Here is a 20,996-nt window from a genome sequence, read left to right on the forward strand (position 1 = left end):
ACACACGTCACGAAGGGAATATGTTCGTGCAAGTGTTTACAGTACATTGCAATGCCCCCGGCAAATACATTTACAACCCACATCTGCATTTCCATCAGCAACTCGCTGATTTAAAGTGCTGATACTTGTGCTGAGAAAATGAGTCAAAGATTTATGGTGTAGTACAGTAGTACAGTACCTGCACAAACCAAGGTCTCTGTTGTTGTCTCTGGCTGTCTTGGCTCTCTTTACACACACCACAGGGCTCTCCTGATTGGGTGACTGGTGTGTGGGCGGGGCCTGGGACGGGGCGGGGCTCTCCTCTCCTTTCCTCTTCCTGCTGGGGGGCTCTTTCGCTCCTCCTCCTTTCTTCGGGGTGCCGCTGGCGCTCGCCGAGTCGTCCTCTGACACCTCCACGTTACCGTTACTGTTGCCGGCCTGCTTCCCGTTCCGCTTGGCCTCGGCAGCGGTGGGTTTCTTCCCGCCTCCACCCGCCACCGGTTTGCTCGGCGGCTTCTTGTTCTTGGGAGACGGGCCGCTCGCCTGAGGGGGGAGGGGAGGATTCATGCAGTTGTACTTACATAGCAATGGCACTTGTGTACACAGTGTTGTTGAATTACCTACTTTGAAATAATATATGATATGAAAATGACTGGTACATAATGTAGAGGTACATGACTGATACGCGTGACTGACATACTTCTATAGTAAAGTACGATATATAAATGTTGAACAGTGGCCTGGGCAGTTTGGGTCACCTTGGATATGCAGGCGGGGCAGTACCAGTCCCCCTCGGGGATGGTGGTGATCTTGGGTTTGTGACAGTACGTGTGGCAGCCTTTGTCACAGCCGTCACACAGCAGGAGCAGATCCTCGTTGTCACCCTTCCTGCAGATCTGACAGTACTGAAAGCAGACAACGCAGTGTCACCTCAAAACCAAGGGGTGGATTTTCGAACCAACATTTACCAAGATTTACATTGGAATCCACTCCCGAAGGGACTTGAAATGGTTTTGGGATTCAAATGCTCTCCAATGACACACAGTGTTCACTTCCCAAGCATATTGAAATTCCGTGCCAGCCAGCTACAGCCGTTGAGGTTTTACTCACCACTTTCATGATGGACCTCTCCCAGGCGATGGACTTCTGGAGCTGCTGGAGACACATGGCCAGCTGGGCGGCACTGCGGACGTCGCCCAGGGCCTTCCTCCACACCTTCATCCCATGGGCCACCTCCTCCTCGCCCCTGTGGAAGGAAACACAGATGTCAGAGGGATGGACGCATACAAACAGGAATACGGAAAGTCAGACACGGACTCATGCAGGCAGGTACACACACTCAATCCTTCGCTTTCCAACACAAACACTTGTCCATACACAGACACACGCCCACTGTCACCACAACTCGCTGAAGCTGCAGCTGTGCAGACAGACACCGGTATGAGAGTGTTGTGAGTGAGTGAGGGGGGCAGGCAGCAGGGACATATGGGTACAGGTACACACACTGCCATGCAGGAGTGATGCCCATGCAGATGCCGGGAGAGGAGGAAAAAGAATGGTAGACGGGACGAGGTGGATGCCGTGATTACTGACGCAGAACACCATGCAGACGGCCAGAAAAACTCAGCAGGAAAAAACATTCACCACACTGTGAGTCAACCCCAAACCAGAAGAAAGCCATGAAAATACACAATAAAAGACGCAAAACCCCACCCAAAAAAAGGACAGCATAGGTAGATGTCTTTTTGAAAAATGAAACAAAAAAGCACACAGAAGTGTTGAATCCTGAGTGGATGACCTACCCTTCCCTGTCAGCACTACTGGAGGGAGCGGGGACAGTGACGGTACCGATAGCCCCCACATTATCCAGCCTGATCTGAATGGTGGTACCTAAGGGGCTCCTCAGGTACCTTCTCTCGATGTTCCTCTCCAGGTCCGCCAGCCGCGTCACCGCTATGTCCAGAGGGTTGTCCGCGTGACGCACCACACCTCCCGCCTTGTGGTCCGCCTTGTCCTCCGGTTGGTCTTTGTCGCCAGCGCCGCCCGCCGCTGGTTGGTGTTTGGGGAGGGGCTTGTGCTCGTGGTAGACCAGGTCCTCCCTCTCTGATTGGGGCTCGGGGTACATCCAGCCCTGCGCAGGGAATGGTAGGTAATGTAGTCTTTAGGTTCAAACTTAAATAACAACCTATTCACTAGATCTTGGTTAACAGACTTGAAAAGGTTAGCGAGTGACCACCACTATTCATTACTTTCAAACAGAGGCCTATATTTTCTCCAATGGATAGGGATGAGAACTATAATAAAAGAAAGCTACACATTTGATGATGTCATTGTTGTTGTTGTTTACCTTGACCTGCAGGCTGGCGGTGGTGACCTTCCTCTCCAGCTCCTCCACCTGCTGCAGCACAGCGATGTCCATCTCCATGGCCTGCTCCTCCACACACCACCCACGCACTGACTCCACACTCACCTGGCTCTCCTCCAGCTCACACAGCTCTATCATGGCCGCTGCACATTGGGGAGACAGGACGGCATTAGAGACCAGTCATACATTCCATAGACACGTGTGTAAGCACACAAAACATGCATATTATTCGCACACCAGACCCAACATCCACACACACAGACTTGCTTTTTGTCGCTCGCTACTCCCTCCTTAACGCAACAACAAAACCACACACACTCTACCACTCCCCATACATACACGCACGCACGCACGCACACGCACACACACACACACACACACAAAGAATTCAATATCCAGACACAAAGAGCTGTTCAATCAGAAACCACACGAACGTTAACTAATCTGGCTTTGATGTCAGACTCATATTGAGCAGTCAGTCATGCGTCATGTACCAAATGTCAATTCATTGTGAAGTGCAGGAGCTTGGAGTGCTGCTCAGTAGGGGTAGAACTACTCAGAGCTGTCATAACACAGTGCTCAGACTCCAACACAAAAGTCTTTGTGAAAGTCGGGGCCTGCCAGTCAGAGTGCTGCTCAGTAGGGGTAGAACTACTCAGAGCTGTCATAACACAGTGCTCAGACTCCAACACAAAAGTCTTTGTGAAAGTCGGGGCCTGCCAGTCAGAGTGCTGCTCAGTAGGGGTAGAACTACTCAGAGCTGTCATAACACAGTGCTCAATCAGACTCCAACACAAAAGTCTTTGTGAAAGTCGGGGCCTGCCAGTCAGAGTGCTGCTCAGTAGGGGTAGAACTACTCAGAGCTGTCATAACACAGTGCTCAATCAGACTCCAACACAAAAGTCTTTGTGAAAGTCGGGGCCTGCCAGTCAGAGTGCTGCTCAGTAGGGGTAGAACTACAGTCAGAGTGCTGCTCAGTAGGGGTAGAACTACTCAGAGCTGTCATAACACAGTGCTCAATCAGACTCCAACACAAAAGTCTTTGTGAAAGTCGGGGCCTGCCAGTCAGAGTGCTGCTCAGTAGGGGTAGAACTACTCAGAGCTGTCATAACACAGTGCTCAGACTCCAACACAAAAGTCTTTGTGAAAGTCGGGGCCTGCCAGTCGGAGTGCTGCTCAGTAGGGGTAGAACTACTCAGAGCTGTCATAACACAGTGCTCAGACTCCAACACAAAAGTCTTTGTGAAAGTCGGGGCCTGCCAGTCGGAGTGCTGCTCAGTAGGGGTAGAACTACTCAGAGCTGTCATAACACAGTGCTCAGACTCCAACACAAAAGTCTTTGTGAAAGTCGGGGCCTGCCAGTCAGAGTGCTGCTCAGTAGGGGTAGAACTACTCAGAGCTGTCATAACACAGTGCTCAGACACCAACACAAAAGTCTTTGTGAAAGTCGGGGCCTGCCAGTCGGAGTGCTGCTCAGTTTCACAGACACAAAATCAAAGCTACTTTATTCATTCATATCTATTGGGATCTGTTGGCTAAATCTACTCTGTAAAGGCTATGCAGATTGCTAAAGATTGGGTGAGGGACCTACCAGCCAACCAACTGACTTGAGTGACTGTCAGACATACAGTACTCACCGTCTCGGTGCTTGGTGCAGACCTGTGGGATGAGCTCCATGTATTTGTGCATCTGTCGGTGCAGGCCCTTCTCTCTGGTTCCCCGGCTGTGGAGGGACCCCACCAGGGAGCGCAGCTCCTCAATGTCTGACACCCGCCACCAGCCTGACAGCATCTCTGCGCACACACACATATAAATAAATAAACATATGGAAATGTTTCAGAAAAATTACTTAAGACAATATAATGCCCCCTTGAAATAGATCTACAGTATTCTGATACAGAACACACTCCAGTGCTGTTCTCGCTCCTCAAGAGATTCCTTTCTTCCACCCAGTAGAACAAAACAAATTCAAAACAAATTATTCATTCTCATGACTCAGTGAATTAATAAAAGGTTGAATAAATAGAATAAACTGAATAAATAGATGACTCATGACACACACACACACACACACACACTCACACACACACACACACACACACACACACACACACACACACACACGCTCACCCTCGGGGATGGGCCGTGGTGTGGGGTGGTCCGAGTGCTTGGGCACCTCCATCATGGCGGGAGAGGGCACCGTGGACGAGAGCTTCTCGCCGGGAGGAACGGGCGACTCGCTCTTGCTGGAGACACTGGGCGGCGCGTTGGCGCTGCCCTCCACGGAGCTGAGGCCTGAGTGGCCTGGCAGGGGGCTGCTGCAGAAGGGCAGCTGGCTGGGGCTCAGCATTCCACTGGGCCAGCCACCGCAGAACGCTGAGAGACTCAGCAACGACCCTCCAGCCTTAACCTAGAGGGGGGAGATACAGACACAGACACTTCAATATCATGATCAGAAAAACTCATGTGTATCACTACACTTGGGCCTGTAGCTTCAAGCAGAACCTCCATTCTTCTGATGTTACATTTATTCATAGGATTTTCCATCATGAGCTTCTACTACCAGTATCAATCATTAGGACAAGGGGTCTGTCCTGGCATAGTACTGACCTGCAGAGCTGACAGAGGGTAGTTGATGAAGCCAGCTGGGTGGTGGGGGCTGGCTGAGGCCGACGCTGCCGAGGGGGTGAGAGGCAGGGCGGGGGAAGCCGGGGGAGACCTGGGCCGGGTGAGGCTGGAGGAAGGCAGCGGGGAGGACTGGAGAGGGCCAAGCCCAGGGGAGGGAGAGGTGGTGAGGGAGGTGTCGTCACAGGGGGAGCGGGGGAGTAGGCTGAACCAGTGACCGCTCCTCTCGGTCAGGACCCTGAGGAGCTGGTCGCTGGGGAGGTACTGGAGCTGTGGAGGGTTAGGGGCTAGGGTGGAGGTCTTTATAGGGCTGAAAAGCTGGGGTGGGGGGCTTAGGAGGGAGGAAAACGAGGAGGGGGCGAGGTGGAGGTGGGGTAGCCGGGTTTGGCCTCCTCGCACGGCAGGTTGGGCGCTGTCAACGCACAGGGGCTTGTAGGTTTAGTGGGCAGAGAGGCGTTGTTGGCAGGATCGGATGGTGGTGTTGTTTTTGTTGTCGTGGTGACAGACGGCGGTGTTGGGCTGTATTTGGGGTGGAGGTCTGCCTTGGCTTCGCAGATTTCCTTGGCAACGTCCTTAGCGACGTCGAGGAGCGTGGTCAGTTTGGAGAGAGAGGCCGGATGCAAGAGGAAAAGATTGGGAGAACCTTTCTTCTCCTCCTTCCCCTCCTCTGACCGCACGGAGGTGTAGACGCTCCTCTCCTCTCCGCCGATGCCCCCAGGTTTCTTCTTCTGCACCTCCTCCTCCTGCGGCTCCTCCTTGATGTGCACCTCCCCTGCTGCCGCCCTCCTCCTCTCCCTCTCGTTCTCCAGCTCCCCTGCAGCTTCTCCACTCTCCATGGCCTCGATGAAGACCCCTCCACAGTGGGGCAGAACCCAGTAGCGCCGGCGGTACCGGTCCTGGCCGTACATCATGGAGCGCAGGGAGTGGGACGCCTCAAACAGCTTCCTCCTCACCTGGTGCTGTTGCTGTGAAACCAAGCAACAACGCCATGACCCGAGTTATAGCTAAATCAATGAATCAATAATATCTATTTAGTATTGTTCTTCCATGGAGATGGAACTCTCAGATCTCCGGAAGGAAGAACTTACCTTGGCTAGCTTCTCTATCTGTTTCTCCAGCTCCTCCACACTAGTTGATTGGTCCCCATCGTCCTCGTCACACGTTTCCACTTTCTTCGCCTTCTTCATCTCCTCCTCCTCTTCCTCGTCATCTTCATCGGCCAGGTCATCGCTGTCTTCGTCTTCATCATCGTCGTCGTCGCTTTCTGCTCCGGCCTTTCTCTTGCGTTTGAGGCCAGAGGAGGGCGTACCCAGGGGCTGGGCCTCCTCCCCTCCCATGCTGGCATCTCTCTTCCCGGTCCGCTTGGCATGGATGGTCCTCAACCTGGTGGGAGAAACACACAGGTGAGCATTCAGATGCACACACACATACACACACACACACACACACACACACACACACACACACACACACACACACACGTCAACACACACAACACTTACTTTTTGAGTTTGCCCTCGATCAGCCACTTGTCCTTCCTCATGTTGGTCATGTGATCAAGGTTCTTGTCGATCTCGCTGTAGAAACAGAGAAAGATACAGTATGTCAGTTCACATGTACAGGTAACTATGGAAACAGTGAGTAAATGAGGGATGCAAAGTATATTGAAAGCAGGTGCTTCCACACAGGTCTGGTTCCGGAGTTAATTAAGCAATTAACATCCTATCATGTTTAGGATTATGTATAAAAATGCTGGCCATTATTTTGGCTACCATGGCTATATCCCCATAGGATGACAATGTCCCCATCCACAGGGCACAAGTGGTCACTGAATGGTTTGATGAGCATGAAAACGATGTAAACCATATGCCATGGCTGATTCAATCCCCAGATCTCAACTCAATTGAACACTTATGGGATATTCTTCAGCCTGAGACAGCGTTTTCCACCTCCATCAACAAAACACCAAATTATGGAATTTGTTGTGGAAGAATGGTGTCAGATCCCACTAATAGAGTTCCAGACCCATGCAGAATCTATTCCACGGTGCATTGAAGCGGTTCTGGCTCGTGGTGACCCAACACCTTAGCAAGACACTTCATGTTGGTGTTTCCTTTACTTTGGCAGTTACCTCTTGTTAACACATACAGTACAATTCTCTCTCTCTCTCTCTCTCTCTCTCTCTCTCTCTCGTGAATAATTGATTATTTGGCTTCTCTCTATATCAAAATTGAATCCCACTCCAGATTAGCTGATCTATCCAGAGTCTTACACAGCATTAATAAAACACGACAGCATTAGCAGCTGAGTGAAGTCAACTAAACGGCATTATTTGTAAGGAGCTAAAAGGCAGTAGGCTCACAACAGTATGGACGCCTCCTGTACACGAAACCTTTCACACTGGCTCCACCTAATAAGACCGGAAGGGACGACGATGCAAGGATCTACAAGGATGTCATCTCATGCTTGTGAAATGTTGTCTGCATATCCTAGAAGTAAAACCAGTAAAAACATGGAATCCATATTTGGATTCCATGTTTGATCTCCTTACGTACTGCACAATAATCTATTCCCTTGTAGCTCCACTGGTCTGAGGCCTGTGTGATGTACAGCGCTGGCAGATCAGCATCACTCCTCCTACCTGTCAACGCTTTTGCTGCAGATAGAACCTGACCTTGTCAGGATTTGGCCAGGGTTGTTCCGGGTTTTGGTCACTAGATGCCCCCATTGTGCTTTTTGACCTTATGTTTTTTCCCTTGATTCCCATTATTATTTGCACCTGTGCCTCGTTTCCCCTGATTGTATTTAAACCCTTAGTTTCCCTCAGTTCTGTGCTCTGTGTTTGTATGTTAGCACCCAGCCCTAGTGTTCTGTGTATTCTTGTCGATTCCGGTGGACGCTCTTGTGGAATTCTGTTTTTGTTTTTTGAGTATCTCTTGAGGCTTTTTTGTGCTATACCTACCACCTTTTGGATTTGCCATTTTGTATTGAAGGACTTCTCCTTTTTACTTTATTAAATACACCGTCTTAAGTATTGCTGTGTCTGCCTCATCTTCTGGGTTCTGCTGACTATTCGTGGCTCAGTTGGTTAAGTGACTGTTTCTCACTCCGGAGACCCAGGTTCGTAACCGGGTCCTGACAGAAACACAGAGCCCAGAACTGAACCCAGAGGCAGCCAGTTCCCAGGACCTTTTTGCCATGCTGTCCCACCACCAGGAGACTGTCCAACGCCACGAAGCCGCCCTGGTTCAGCAAGAGGCCTTAATGGCTAGACATTCTCATCTTCTGTCGGAGATGCTGACTTCCATTAAGCAAATATCTGATCGTCTTACCCCGGCAACAGTTCCCGTCCCAGTACCTCAGATTTACGTACCCATGGCAGTTAACCCCCTGGCTGAACCTCGTCTTCCACCTCCCCAACGGTTCTCAGGTGATCCAAGTGCTTGTAAAGGGTTTCTCACCCAATGTTCTCTCTCCTTTGAGCTACAACCCTCGTCGTTTCCCACCGACCGGTCTAAGATCGCTTATATCATCACCCTGCTGTCGGAAAAAGCCCTGGCCTGGGCTACTGCTGTGTGGGATGCCCATAGTTCCTGCTGTGCCAGCTACTCTGCCTTTGCTGAGGAATTCAAACGAGTGTTTCAAGGCCCAAGCAGTGGTTCTGACTCAGCCAAACAGCTCCTGACTCTCCACCAAGGTTGGCGCAGCGTGACGGACTATGCCATCCAGTTCCGCACGGTGGCAGCAGCGAGTGGTTGGAACAACGAGGCGCTCACGGTGTGCTTTCTGAAAGGCCTTTCCGACACTATCCAAGATGAACTGGCCACTCGGGAACCACCGGACAATCTCGAGTCCCTGATCAAGTTGGCCTCACGCATTGACCAGCGTCTGAGAGAGAGAGAACTCAACCGTAGACCTCTAGCCCCTATCAGTCCCAGCTCCGAGTCCCCACCTTTATCCTCGCTGGCTCCACCGGAACCCATGCAGATTGGACGCATCTCCCAGACTGAGAGAGACCGCCGGATGAGGAGCGACGCTGTCTATATTGCGGCAAACCGGGCCATTTCCGTTCCACGTGTCCCGGGCTCCAGGGAAACACTCTGTCCCGTACAGACCGGGGGAACTGTAACGGGAAACATAACCTCCTCCCATCCGTCCAACTCCCGTCTGCTCATTCCAGTCACCCTCTCCTGGGACAACCACAAGCTTCACCTTCAAGCCTTGGTAGACTCTGGAGCCGCAGGTAACTTCATGGATGGTGTCTGGGCGAAGGAGAATGGCGTTCCCTCTGAACCTCTAAGTGACCCCATGAGGGTTACTACATTGGATGGAAGCCCTTTGGGATCTGGACTTGTCACTCATGTCACTACCTCCTTGCGACTTTCAGTTTCACAACACCAGGAATTGATGAACTTTCATTTGATCTCCTGTTCAGAGTTCCCTCTCGTCCTTGGATACCCCTGGCTTCACAGCCATAACCCTCACATCGACTGGTCTATGGGCACTATCAAGCAGTGGGGTCCTACGTGCCAAGCTACTTGTATTTTCCAGAATTCTCCGAGTTCTACTCCCGAGTCTTTAGAATCCATCGACCTGACCCGAGTTCCCGAGTGTTACCATGACCTCAAACTGGTGTTTAGCAAACAGAGGGCCACCATGCTACCACCCCATAGACCTTACGATTGCCCCATCGACCTGTTTCCGGGCACTTGCCCCCCCAGGGGTCGGATCTTTTCCCTATCTCCACCCGAACGAGCTGCTATGGATACCTACATCAAGGACGCTCTGGAAGCAGGCCTCATGCATCCATCCACCTCCCCGGCGGGAGCAGGGTTTTTCTTTGTGGCCAAGAAAGACGGTGGATTACGTCCTTGCATCGACTACCGGGGACTCAATGCCATAACCGTTACCCGCTACCCCTTATGGCCACAGCCTTCGAGCTGCTCCAGGAAGCAGTTGTTTTCACTAAGCTTGACCTGCGGAACGCATACCATCTTGTGCGGATCAGACCTGGTGACGAGTGGAAGACCGCTTTCAACACGCCTACTGGTCACTATGAATACTTGGTGATGCCCTTCGGCCTGACCAACGCCCCAGCGGTGTTCCAAGCGCTCATAAACGATGTGCTTAGGGATATGCTTAACATATTTGTGTTCGTTTACCTGGATGACATCCTCATCTTTTCGAGCTCCCTTCAAGAACACACTAAGCATGTCAGACAAGTACTCAAACGCCTCCTAGACAGCCATCTGTACGTTAAGCCGGAAAAATGTGAATTCCATTCATCCCGAGTACAATTCCTGGGATTTGTAGTGGAACCCGGTCGAGTCCAAATGGACCCCAGGAAGGTAGGGGCGGTAGCGGATTGGCCCACCCCCAAATCCGTTAAGGAAGTTCAGCGTTTCCTGGGCTTCAAACTTTTACCGCAAGTTCATCAAGAACTTCAGCTTGGTGGCAGCCCCTCTCTCAGCTTTAACCAAGGGTGGCAATGCAAGGTTTTTGTGGGGAAGAGAAGCTGAGACGGCCTTCCAAGGACTCAAGCAGCGCGTTCTCTCTGCTCCCATCCTGATACTACCGACTACGGATGAACCATTTGTGGTGGAGGTAGACGCATCAGAGGTTGGTGTTGGAGCTGTCCTGTCTCAGAGGGGTGAAGACAAGAAGCTTCATCCGTGCACTTTCTTCTCACACCGGCTTACCCCGACTGAGAGGAACTACGATGTGGGGGATCGTGAACTCCTAGCGGTTAAGATGGCATTGAAGGAATGGAGACACTGGCTCGAGGGGGCTTCTCACCCGTTTCAAGTGCTTACGGACCACAAAAATCTGGAGTATATCCAGCAGGCGAAGCGGTTGAACTCTAGACAAGCTAGATGGTCTCTTTTCTTCAATCGATTCCAGTTTATCCTCACCTATCGGCCCGGGTCGAAGAATCTCAAACCGGATGCCCTGTCCCGAGTCTACGCTCCTGCCATTCGAGATGACACGGACATGCCTGTCCTTCCTGCTGCTAAGATTGTGGCTCCGATCTCGTGGCAAGTTGAGGATACCGTGAGACGTGCTCAAGCTAGCGAACCGGCCCGAAAGGAGGTCCTGCCAATCGGTTGTTTGTCCCCAAGGCAGTGAGGACTCAGGTCCTTCTGTGGGGGCACTCCTCTCGCCTCACCTGTCATCCGGGCGTAGGTCGCACCTTGGAGTTCATCCAGCGTAAGTTCTGGTGGCCTACCATAAGAGAAGACGTTGCCACTTTCGTCAATGCCTGCCCCGTGTGCTGCCAGGGCAAATCTTCTCACCTCCGCCCTCAAGGACTCCTTCACCCTTTACCTGTTCCCCACAGACCCTGGTCCCATATCTCATTGGACTTTATTACTGGACTTCCTCCATCCCATGGCAATACTACTATCCTAGTCATAATCGACAGGTTTTCAAAGGCGGCCAGGTTCGTCCCTCTGACTAAGTTACCTTCTGCCAAGGAAACGGCTGAGTTGGTAATTAATCATGTGTTCCGAGTCTTCGGCATTCCTCAAGATATGGTTTCTGACAGAGGTCCCCAGTTCGCCTCAAGGTTTTGGAAGGCCTTCTGCCAACTCATGGGGGCTTCTGCCAGTCTATCTTCAGGGTACCATCCGGAGTCCAACGGCCAAACAGAGAGGATGAATCAAGAGCTGGAAACCACCCTCCGATGTATGACTCGTGACAACCCGTCCACATGGTCATCCTTTATTGTTTGGGCCGCACAACACCTTGCTCTCCTCCTCCACTGGTATGTCTCCGCACGAGTGTCAGTTTGGCTATGCTCCTCCATTGTTCCCGGACCAGGAGGCAGAAGTCAGAGTGCCTTCAGCCTTGAAGTTCGTCAGACGCTGTCGGCTTATGTGGAGGAAGACCCGTCTTAATCTTATGCGTTCCTCACAGAGGTACCAACAACAAGCCAACAGACGTCGCCGTCCCGGGCCTACCCTGCGCCCCGGCCAGAGAGTCTGGCTCTCCACAAGAGACTTACCACTACGGGTGGAGTCTCGCAAGCTGTCCCAGAAATACATCGGTCCCTTCAAGGTTGCCAGGAGAGTTAACCCAGTTTCTTATCGCCTACACTTACCCAGATCCCTTAAGATTAATCCCACATTTCACATTTCATTGTTAAAACCTGTTGTTTTTTCTCCCCTTGTCCCGGCAGACAGACCTCCCCCTCCGCCTCGTGTCATTGGAGGCCAGCCGGCTTATACCGTCCATCGGATACTGGATTCCCGCCGGGTGCAGCGGTCCTGGCAGTATCTGGTGGACTGGGAAGGCTACGGTCCTGAGGAGCGCTCCTGGGTTCCTGCCAAAGACATCCTGCACCCTGACCTCATTCGTGAGTTCAGGGCCCTCCACCCTGAGAGAGCTGGTAGGAACGTCAGGAGCCGTTCCTAGGGGGGGGATTCTGTCAGGATTTGGCCAGGGTTGTTCCGGGTTTTGGTCACTAGATGCCCCCATTGTGCTTTTTGACCTTATGTTTTTTCCCTTGATTCCCATTATTATTTGCACCTGTGCCTCGTTTCCCCTGATTGTATTTAAACCCTTAGTTTCCCTCAGTTCTGTGCTCTGTGTTTGTATGTTAGCACCCAGCCCTAGTGTTCTGTGTATTCTTGTCGATTCCGGTGGACGCTCTTGTGGAATTCTGTTTTTGTTTTTTGAGTATCTCTTGAGGCTTTTTTGTGCTATACCTACCACCTTTTGGATTTGCCATTTTGTATTGAAGGACTTCTCCTTTTTACTTTATTAAATACACCGTCTTAAGTACTGCTGTGTCTGCCTCATCTTCTGGGTTCTGCTGACTATTCGTGGCTCAGTTGGTTAAGTGACTGTTTCTCACTCCGGAGACCCAGGTTCGTAACCGGGTCCTGACAGACCTTTAATTGTTTTGTTTCAATTGTTCTTTCTTCTCTCCTTCTGACGGCGCTCTTGCTGCAGCCTTATCTATATTTCAATGTTTGGCGTCTCCTGTTCTTTACTCCTACCTGACGACACTCTTGCTGCAGGCCAGCTCATTGGCCAGGAAGCCCAGTATGGAGGCCTTCTGGGCGGGGGTGTGAGCCTGGAAGGCCTTGGTCTTCAGGCTGAGGGCCAGCTCAGCCAGGTCAGTCTGCCCGCAATAGGCCCCCATGTACATCTGCAGCACCTCCGACACATTGTCCCGGTTGATGCCCACGTTGGTCAGATGGTCCCCCAGCATGGTCTTGGTCTGGGGGGAGAGGAGAGAGACAGGATGGGTGAGTCATTGAAGATAGAGGGAAAGACAACACGGTCTTGGTCTGTAAGGGGGGGGGTCGTGATAGAGTGGTTCCAGGTATACTTTCCAGGGGAGTGTTGACTCATAGACAATGGATTAAGTCCTAGACTAAAAAGCATGTTCCGTGGAGATTCTCCATAGAAAGTGCTTCTTAGTTTCTTAGTCTAAGACTAGGCTTAACCTGTGTCTGGGAAAAGTGGACCAATGTGTGTAGGTTTTTATTCTACCTATGTGAGAGCCTGCTTGGTATGTTCCTGTACATGTACAGTATCTCACCTTGTGTCCAGGGGGCAGTCCAGGGTCACACACGGCCAGGGAGAGCAGTCTGACCAGCAGGTCCTGGACGTGTCCCATGCTGTCTCCCACGTTGAGCAGGCCCTCCTGCAGCATGCCCAGGGTGGGTACGTCCACCCCCACATCGAAGCCCAGCACCTTCCCAAAACCGCGTAGGAACTGCATCAGCATCAGGCAGTCAGACACCGCACCCCCCGGCAAGATCAGGCCAGGGATTCTGGAAAACTCTGGAAGAGGCTGGAATGAAAGGTAAGGAGAGAGGGAGGAATGTTTAGGATACATCTCACATGACACCCTGGGACTTCTATAGTGCCCTATGTGGACGGCAGTATATGGGGAGCAGTGCAACTAACATATTGCAATGTCAATGACTGAATCACATGGCTCTGAATGGTAACTTTAAAAAAAAGTTTTCATTAGTAAACGTGGGGGACTATAATCTCGTCCCTCCTTATGCATTACTCTCTTTAGCCACTTGATGGCAGTGTACAGCACAAACCGTATCCAGTACTCAGGTTTCACATATGGTACACAACAGATACCATTGCGATGATACAATGCACTTAACCACCCATAACCCAAACCTAGACAATATTAACTTGCCAGTTCAAATATACATAAAGCAAAAGAAATGTAACTAAATGCAACAGCCACCTACAACTTGGAAAGCTAGGTCCCTTTAATGATGTCACCCTTCAGACATCACGCAGGACTGAATCATGGGCAAGATGGGTCATTTATTACCTTATGATCGGCCAGACACATGTCTTCATTTGGCTTCTTCAGCTCCCTGGCAATCTCCAGTTCCAGCCTCCTCAGCTCCAATTTCCGCTCCTTGTTCAGGCGTTTCTCATCCCTCTTTTCCTGCCGCAAGCGCTCGCGCTCCTGAGGCCCCAGAGAAGGAGAGAGGAGGGGAGAGTTAATGGGCTCACGCCAGTGGCGGTAAAACAGACAAGAATGTCAAGCCGAGTCTGCTGAGTAGTTTTAGAACTCAGCCCGGGCGCCCCTGCCTGCACACTCAAAGAAAAAGCGCTCGAGGGCCATTCTTTTGACTCAGTTAGTTTATTGAAGAAATGAAAAGGAGAGGGAGGAGAGAGGGTTTGAATGGGTTCAGGAAGGAGTGGGACCTTCTGGCACGCACATGTGTGTGTGTGTGTGTGTATGTCACCTACCTCTGCTTTTTTGCGAGCCTCCACCGCCTTCATGAGCATCCCATGTTGCCGTCTCCTCTCCCTCTCCTAGCAGAGCAGAGAAAACACACACACGTTACACACCGGAGAAGGTGTAACCTCCACAGGTGAAGTCAGAGAGGTGGACAGAAGGAGGAAAACTCCCATTCACCTCCATCATGGCGAGGTTTTCACATACAGCAACACGTACAGTTGAAGCTGAGGTTAAGAGACAACGGTACGAACGACGACAACCAGAAAGCATCAGAGGGAGTAATGCGGTAGATGGCAATGACGGGGTCAAAAAAGAGAAGTTAGGGTCAAGCTATGATGCCTCTAGGTAAAAAGCTGACGGAACAAACTCAAAATGACGGAGTCATCATAGCCACAAGCCAGTCGGTTGAAAACAAACATTGCGCTGTGTATCATCCATCTGTTTAGCTGATAGCCGTTCCAGATTGAAAATAGCCTAAACCTATGGGGGGGGGGGTATCGAGTGAAGGTCTTACAAGGAGACTTGCCTGGTTGAGGATAGATTGTCTCCAAATGTTTTATTGTAAACCAATAGGATTTGATCAAGGCAAAGCGAGGACAGTGACTGCCTGTCTGGAAGGGATGGGGAACTCAGTGATGTGATAAACATATAGAAGGCAATGAAACAGATCCTTTGGTGTCAGCTGCATAAATACAGTATGTAGGGGCCAGGAGTTTCTCCTGCTCAGGTTGATATTGTTAGGAAAAACTCCTGGCTCTAATCGTGTGCAACAGACGCGCTCAATAAGCAATAGTCAGCCAGCCAGTCAGGCTGCTGGAGAAAACAGGCAGGTACAGCAATCAATAGACAGACAGCCAGTCAGGCTGCTGGAGAAAACAGGCAGGTACAGCAATAGACAGACAGCCAGTGAGGCTGCTGGAGAAAACAGGCAGGTACAGATACAGAACAGAGCAGCAGAACGACTCAGGCTACATTCCAAATGGCACCCTCTTCCCTATGTAGTGCACTACTTTTGACCAAAGTAGTGCACTATGAGATAGTGCACTATGCCATTTCAGACGCAACCTCAGAGACTCAATGGGACGTAACAGGTTAAAGGGCAGCTCTTTGTGGACGGAGACGGACACAAGCTCAATGTCTGGAACTGGAAAACTTAAGCACTCACAGCCACTCAAAAACAACAGCTAGACGATGGATGTGATGGATGACTCATTGAGAGGAGTGTACTTTCAGACAGTAAGAGTGAGCATGGCAGGGCTTGGCCGCCTTTTGCAATGCATTCTGGGGAGTACGGGGGGAGCCACCGAACCACTGCAGGCGGAGCGAGGTCAGGTGTCTCAGGGCAGATGGAGGCGACACACTGTTGTTTTTGTTTGTGTGTGTGTGTGTGCGCGCGCTGTGTGTGTGTGTGTGTGTGTTTTGTTTGTTTTGCTGAAAAGCCATGCAGAATAATGTAGTATGACTGCAGCCAGTGCTACACTTAATGCATTGCTATGACAACCATATCACAACCAGGAAACACGATGCGGTGTTAGATGTACAAAAATAAACATACCCATACCATATCTAGTCTATGCCTCTCCAACTCCTGGCAGAGAGAGTTGGCAAAGTATTATGGAACAGAAATGACAGCAAAAAAAAAACAGATTGTTTAGCAGAAAAATACCCAAAGTTCAGAAATAACCCAATAGAATGGAAACTGACCAAAGAGAAACAGTAAAGAGTTTAATAAAATATCTAGTTACACACAACCTTGAAACACACACACACACACGCACACGCACACACACACACACACACACACACACAGTAAACACTGATCTAGCTGAAGTGTATATGGTTTTTAGTATAATTTCAATCATGTCAAAAGAGAAAAGGCTTGCTGCTAAAAAACGCTGCGTACCTGGTGCTTTAAAATGACTGCATGCTGTCTTCGCATTTCTTTCTCCTTCAGGGGAAGACAGCAAAGATGAGGGGAGAAAATCAATACACTTTCATGCAGCAACCATCATGAAAATCACTAGGGCTGATGGGATTTCAGACCATTTTACAGAGGAGCTACAGCTCATGCCTAATCTCATTGTCAGACACAGCTCATCTGGAAAAAGCTTTGACATTTTGGTTTACATTGAGATGCTGTGTGTAACACAAACTCTCACCTTTATTCGTTTCTCTGCCTCCATAATTTTGGCATTCGCAACCTCTTCTTTCTTCCTCCGTTTAGCCTGCGAATGCAAATCGGGTCAAATGTCATTTCACTGCCAGACATCTGGACAGACAGACTGACGGACACATGCCACCTCGCAGTTTCGCACCGCAGCACTCAAAATATGATATTTTCCCTGTAACAGAAAATGAAACGTATGCCTCACGTGCCAGTCAAATGTGTAGAACACAGAGAGTGAATCAAGTATCATTTAAATATGTAATTGCAAACATCAAAAAAAAAATCCCGTTAAGAGTGGCTTGCCAACCGTGTCAACTCAAATTTGATTTAGTGCTGCTAAAATACTTTGGAGCTCCTACAGTGTAATTGTGTGTGCAAGGGAAGAAAAAAAAATCCCCACCCACTTATGCTAAACTGTTGCTGTTGTCTGAAAAAATAAAATACAAATATTTCTGTCTAATTTAAATATGGTCTAACTCTGAGACAGCTAGCGGAGACAGCGATTTTAATATTCAACAGCCGTCAACCAAGACCAATTTAGCATTAGTTCCATGTGGAATTATGATTTACTCCTTCCAACACTGTGGTATTATTCAGTAATGGGCTTGGGTAAGATTAAAACCCCATGGACACAGTAGGCTCTGGGATGCAGTTTGAGGAGTGACGTTCTGCTAACTCAGAGGATATGTTCGGTATTGGGTCAGTTGACTGTAGTACCTCCAGGATCTGCTGTGCCCTCATCTCCTTCTCCAACCTGATCTGCTGAATACGCTTGATCTTCTCCTGGAGAAACACAGAGGTCGGTTGATCGATACACTATGCAAACCAAATGGTGGTGCAGTGGTAAAACAAGGATACCTCAGACAGGACGGTTTGACAGGAAGTGGTGTCACGTAAAGAATGCCCTACCTGCTGCTTGATGAGCTTCATTTGCTCCTTCTGCTTCCTCCTTTCCTCGGCCGCCATGATGGCTGAAAGAGAGACTTTAGGGGCTTAGGTGTTAAGAAATGGTTTGCAGCAGTGGTACTGCACATCTCTACAAGAGGACAGTGGGGAATAGTGTATGCACTTAGATGTAGTGTAGTGTACCTTGTTGCTTCCTGGCCTCTTTGGCTGCCCTGGCCATGGCCTGCTTCTCCAGCTTCCTCATCATCTTCATCTGGGCCGCCTGCCTGGCTATCTCTGCAGAGCGGTGATGGAACGTTACTGTGTGACCAAGCATGTTTGGTAGGTAGCATTCACAGACTTCAAATGGAGATCTTTTCATTTTTTTTCTTCTCCTCACCTTGGGCCTCCAGTTTGCGTAAGAGTTTGGCCTCGCTGGGGCTAGGCACCTCGGCCCCCAACCCCAGACCCTCTCCCACGTTGGGCGGCCGGCCCTTCCTTCTCCGGGAGCCCTTTCCCCCCTCGGCCCCGCGCTGGCGCTCTGAGTTGGGGGGCCGTCCCCGCCGGCCCTCCATGGCCAGGATATGGGGGATGACGTCCTCGTCCTTCAGCAGGCTCCACTGCAGACCCTGGGGGTAGGACGGGCGCGAAACAACAGGGCAGAGGGGCTGTTAGTGTCGTGTGGGTAATAAACGGCTTTAACATACTTCAGTTGCTTTGATTACTCTACTGTTACTCTAGGTTTGACTCTTTAGATCGATCACTCATGCAATGCATAGTGTTATTACTGGACTACAAAGCTAAGAACCAGAAAATGGCCCAATTTCTACCTGTGATATGAACACCACTACAATGCATTCCATTCCCCATTCAGCTAGTTAAACTATCCTACTGTACAGTATATGACTGGTCACCTGTGGAAGTAATGTCAACGGATTATTAAATGACTCCCTAGACAAAGGGGGCTAGGTGGTAGGACTACTGGAGTCTATAGCTGATTTCTATCAATGTCCCTGAACTGCTTAAGTCACTATACAGTTTCTACTGTACATGAAAAGAGGAAATAAACACATTTTAACGGGCAATAGATAGATGAAAGAGGTCACCTGGGGTCCTTCTCTGGCTTCATAGAAGTCACCAACCATTATCTTTGCACTGAAGCTAAAATTATCGCGTGTGATGCCACTTATTCCATTTCTGGATAGATACTACAGAAGAGAAAATAATGACGTTTGGTGAGACAGGGATATCCAAAGTGAAAGTATGTAAAAGTGTGACATTGAAAAGCGATCTAGATACAGTGGCGGAAGCTAAAAACTAAAGTGACGATTCAACTACTAAGCATCAAAAGAATTAGGGGGGAAATTGAGCAAAAGCACAGAGAGAATCAGAATGCTCTAACGACAGGTCAGCTTTTAGTAGGCAGAGGAAGGGATTGGGGAAATGAGCTAAAAGGTTTCCAGCTCTTCTCATGTTAAGGTCACAGGGGTTAGCGTTGATGCTAAGTGAGCACTAGCGTGAGGGTGAGGCTAGTTGCTAGCGTAAGGCTAGTCTGAGGGGTAGGGGTTACTGTTTACCTTCACCACATCTGGGTACTGCCTCAACTTCTTCCCGCATGGCGCGTAGTACGCCACGTCGCCTTGCATCTTCCCGGACGCGCTCTTGATCCGCGTTTCTCTCTGCCAGCTGGGAAACACACGGACGGAAGGAAACTGTGAGTGAGTGACCGAATGCCAGAGGCTTTGCCATTGCTAGAGAGAGCCTATCAATTCAAGTTTCCACTCGACCTACCCCAACTCCAGAGGTATCCTCAACTCCTGCTCATCCATCACCCTCTTTCTTTTCCCTGCGCCTGGTGTGAGAGAGAGCGAGTGAGTGAGTGAGTGAGTGAGTGAGTGAGTGAGTGAGTGAGTGAGTGAGTGAGTGAGTGAGTGAGTGAGTGAGTGAGTGAGTGAGAGAGAGAGAGAGAGAGAGAGAGAGAGAGAGAGAATGAACCCGTTAGTCAGACTGAACAATACACAGTCAATGCCTTCTCTCCATAGCCCTAAACACCCAGCTACAGCCACACGCAGAACTACTGCCCAAAACACCCACCCATAGCCACAGCATCACAGTGCTGAATATGAGCAGTGTTTCGTTGTCTGAGACAAACGGGGCTGCCACTGTGTCTCCAACCCACCAGCTGTGGTCATGAGAGTGCCTTATTGTTTCTGCGTTCCGTTTATTTAACCAGGTAGAGTATTGAGAAACTCAGTGCTCTGAAAGAAACTTGAGGAAATGACTGAAATATGTCCTGAAATAATCACTGACATTCCTATGTGAATTCGATGGACAACAAAACATGTTGAATTGAAATGTGCTTAGGAAGATTGGAATCTCTGTTGGAAAATTCCAGTCTTCCTTGTTGTGTCTGTGTGTGTGTGTGTTATTTCCTTTCCTAAGCTGGGTAATCTCCCAGTGCTGAGAGAGAGAGAGGAAGGAGAGGAGAGGGGAAAGAAAGAAAGCTCGGGCACGGCAGAAGTGCCAAACAAGTTGTCAGGCCTGTTAAGCCCAAGGACATGCACCTACAGGAACCCAGGCCTGTTAAGCCCAAGGACATGCACCTACAGGCAGCCAGGCCTGTTAAGCCCAAGGACATGGACCTACAGGAACCCAGGCCTGTTAGGCCAGCCAACTGCCCAGCTAACTAAAAATAGACCCTCCGTTTCCTCTTCCTGTTCTCTCCCTACAACCATCTGAAGATGATAGCATATAATGGTGAGCTTAGCTATTCCAGTGTGGTTACGTGTCCTCAACAGTTAAAAGGTACAGCTCGGTGTTTCTACTGACTGGTTCTGTGCTTGTGCTGTATGAGTAGCTTTGGCAGAGTAGGTAAAGAAGTTTAAGGAGTGTTGCCTGTGGTTACCTGGGGGCGTGACCAGGGAGTAGGAGGAGGAAGGAGAGCTGTGATAGGCCAAGGCACTGGAGCTGGTGACGATGTTGGGCGTCTTGATGACCTGCAGGTTGAGTGGGGAGCAGCTGGCGGCTGTGTGATTGGTTGTGCTGCTCAGTAAGGAGGCGTGGCCTTTGGTTAGCTTGAGTGGGGTCTTCTCCCTCTTGGAGACGGAGCCTGACGATGACAGCTTCAGCTTCGGGTCCTTCAGTTTGCCACCGGAGATGTCCTTGTCGCTGTCCAAGTTACTGTCAGAATCTGAGAGGAGGATACCAGAACGAGAGGGGTTATCACTGGTTGAATGGTGTTCACG

The 20,996-nt window shown here is 50.1% G+C and overlaps 1 protein-coding gene across 1 annotated transcript in view; it reads right to left on the minus strand.

Moving 5' to 3' along the window:
• Nucleotides 1–20,996, minus strand: part of LOC135543516 (bromodomain adjacent to zinc finger domain protein 2B-like) — a 92,416-nt gene that overhangs the window by 1,808 nt on the left and 69,612 nt on the right. Inside the window, 26 exon segments of the mRNA XM_064970845.1 lie at nucleotides 179–522; nucleotides 738–884; nucleotides 1,090–1,225; nucleotides 1,782–2,110; nucleotides 2,327–2,487; nucleotides 3,982–4,137; nucleotides 4,475–4,754; nucleotides 4,955–5,314; nucleotides 5,317–5,934; nucleotides 6,058–6,352; nucleotides 6,472–6,546; nucleotides 12,970–13,193; nucleotides 13,518–13,772; nucleotides 14,280–14,420; nucleotides 14,708–14,773; nucleotides 16,255–16,287; nucleotides 16,603–16,647; nucleotides 16,859–16,924; nucleotides 17,584–17,649; nucleotides 17,776–17,837; nucleotides 17,956–18,048; nucleotides 18,152–18,380; nucleotides 18,858–18,959; nucleotides 19,329–19,437; nucleotides 19,543–19,603; nucleotides 20,657–20,941. Of these exon segments, the coding sequence (XP_064826917.1) occupies nucleotides 179–522; nucleotides 738–884; nucleotides 1,090–1,225; nucleotides 1,782–2,110; nucleotides 2,327–2,487; nucleotides 3,982–4,137; nucleotides 4,475–4,754; nucleotides 4,955–5,314; nucleotides 5,317–5,934; nucleotides 6,058–6,352; nucleotides 6,472–6,546; nucleotides 12,970–13,193; nucleotides 13,518–13,772; nucleotides 14,280–14,420; nucleotides 14,708–14,773; nucleotides 16,255–16,287; nucleotides 16,603–16,647; nucleotides 16,859–16,924; nucleotides 17,584–17,649; nucleotides 17,776–17,837; nucleotides 17,956–18,048; nucleotides 18,152–18,380; nucleotides 18,858–18,959; nucleotides 19,329–19,437; nucleotides 19,543–19,603; nucleotides 20,657–20,941 (4,738 nt within the window).

The sequence above is a fragment of the Oncorhynchus masou genome, chromosome 7 (assembly GCF_036934945.1).
Source record: "Oncorhynchus masou masou isolate Uvic2021 chromosome 7, UVic_Omas_1.1, whole genome shotgun sequence".
Lineage (NCBI taxonomy): Eukaryota > Metazoa > Chordata > Actinopteri > Salmoniformes > Salmonidae > Oncorhynchus > Oncorhynchus masou.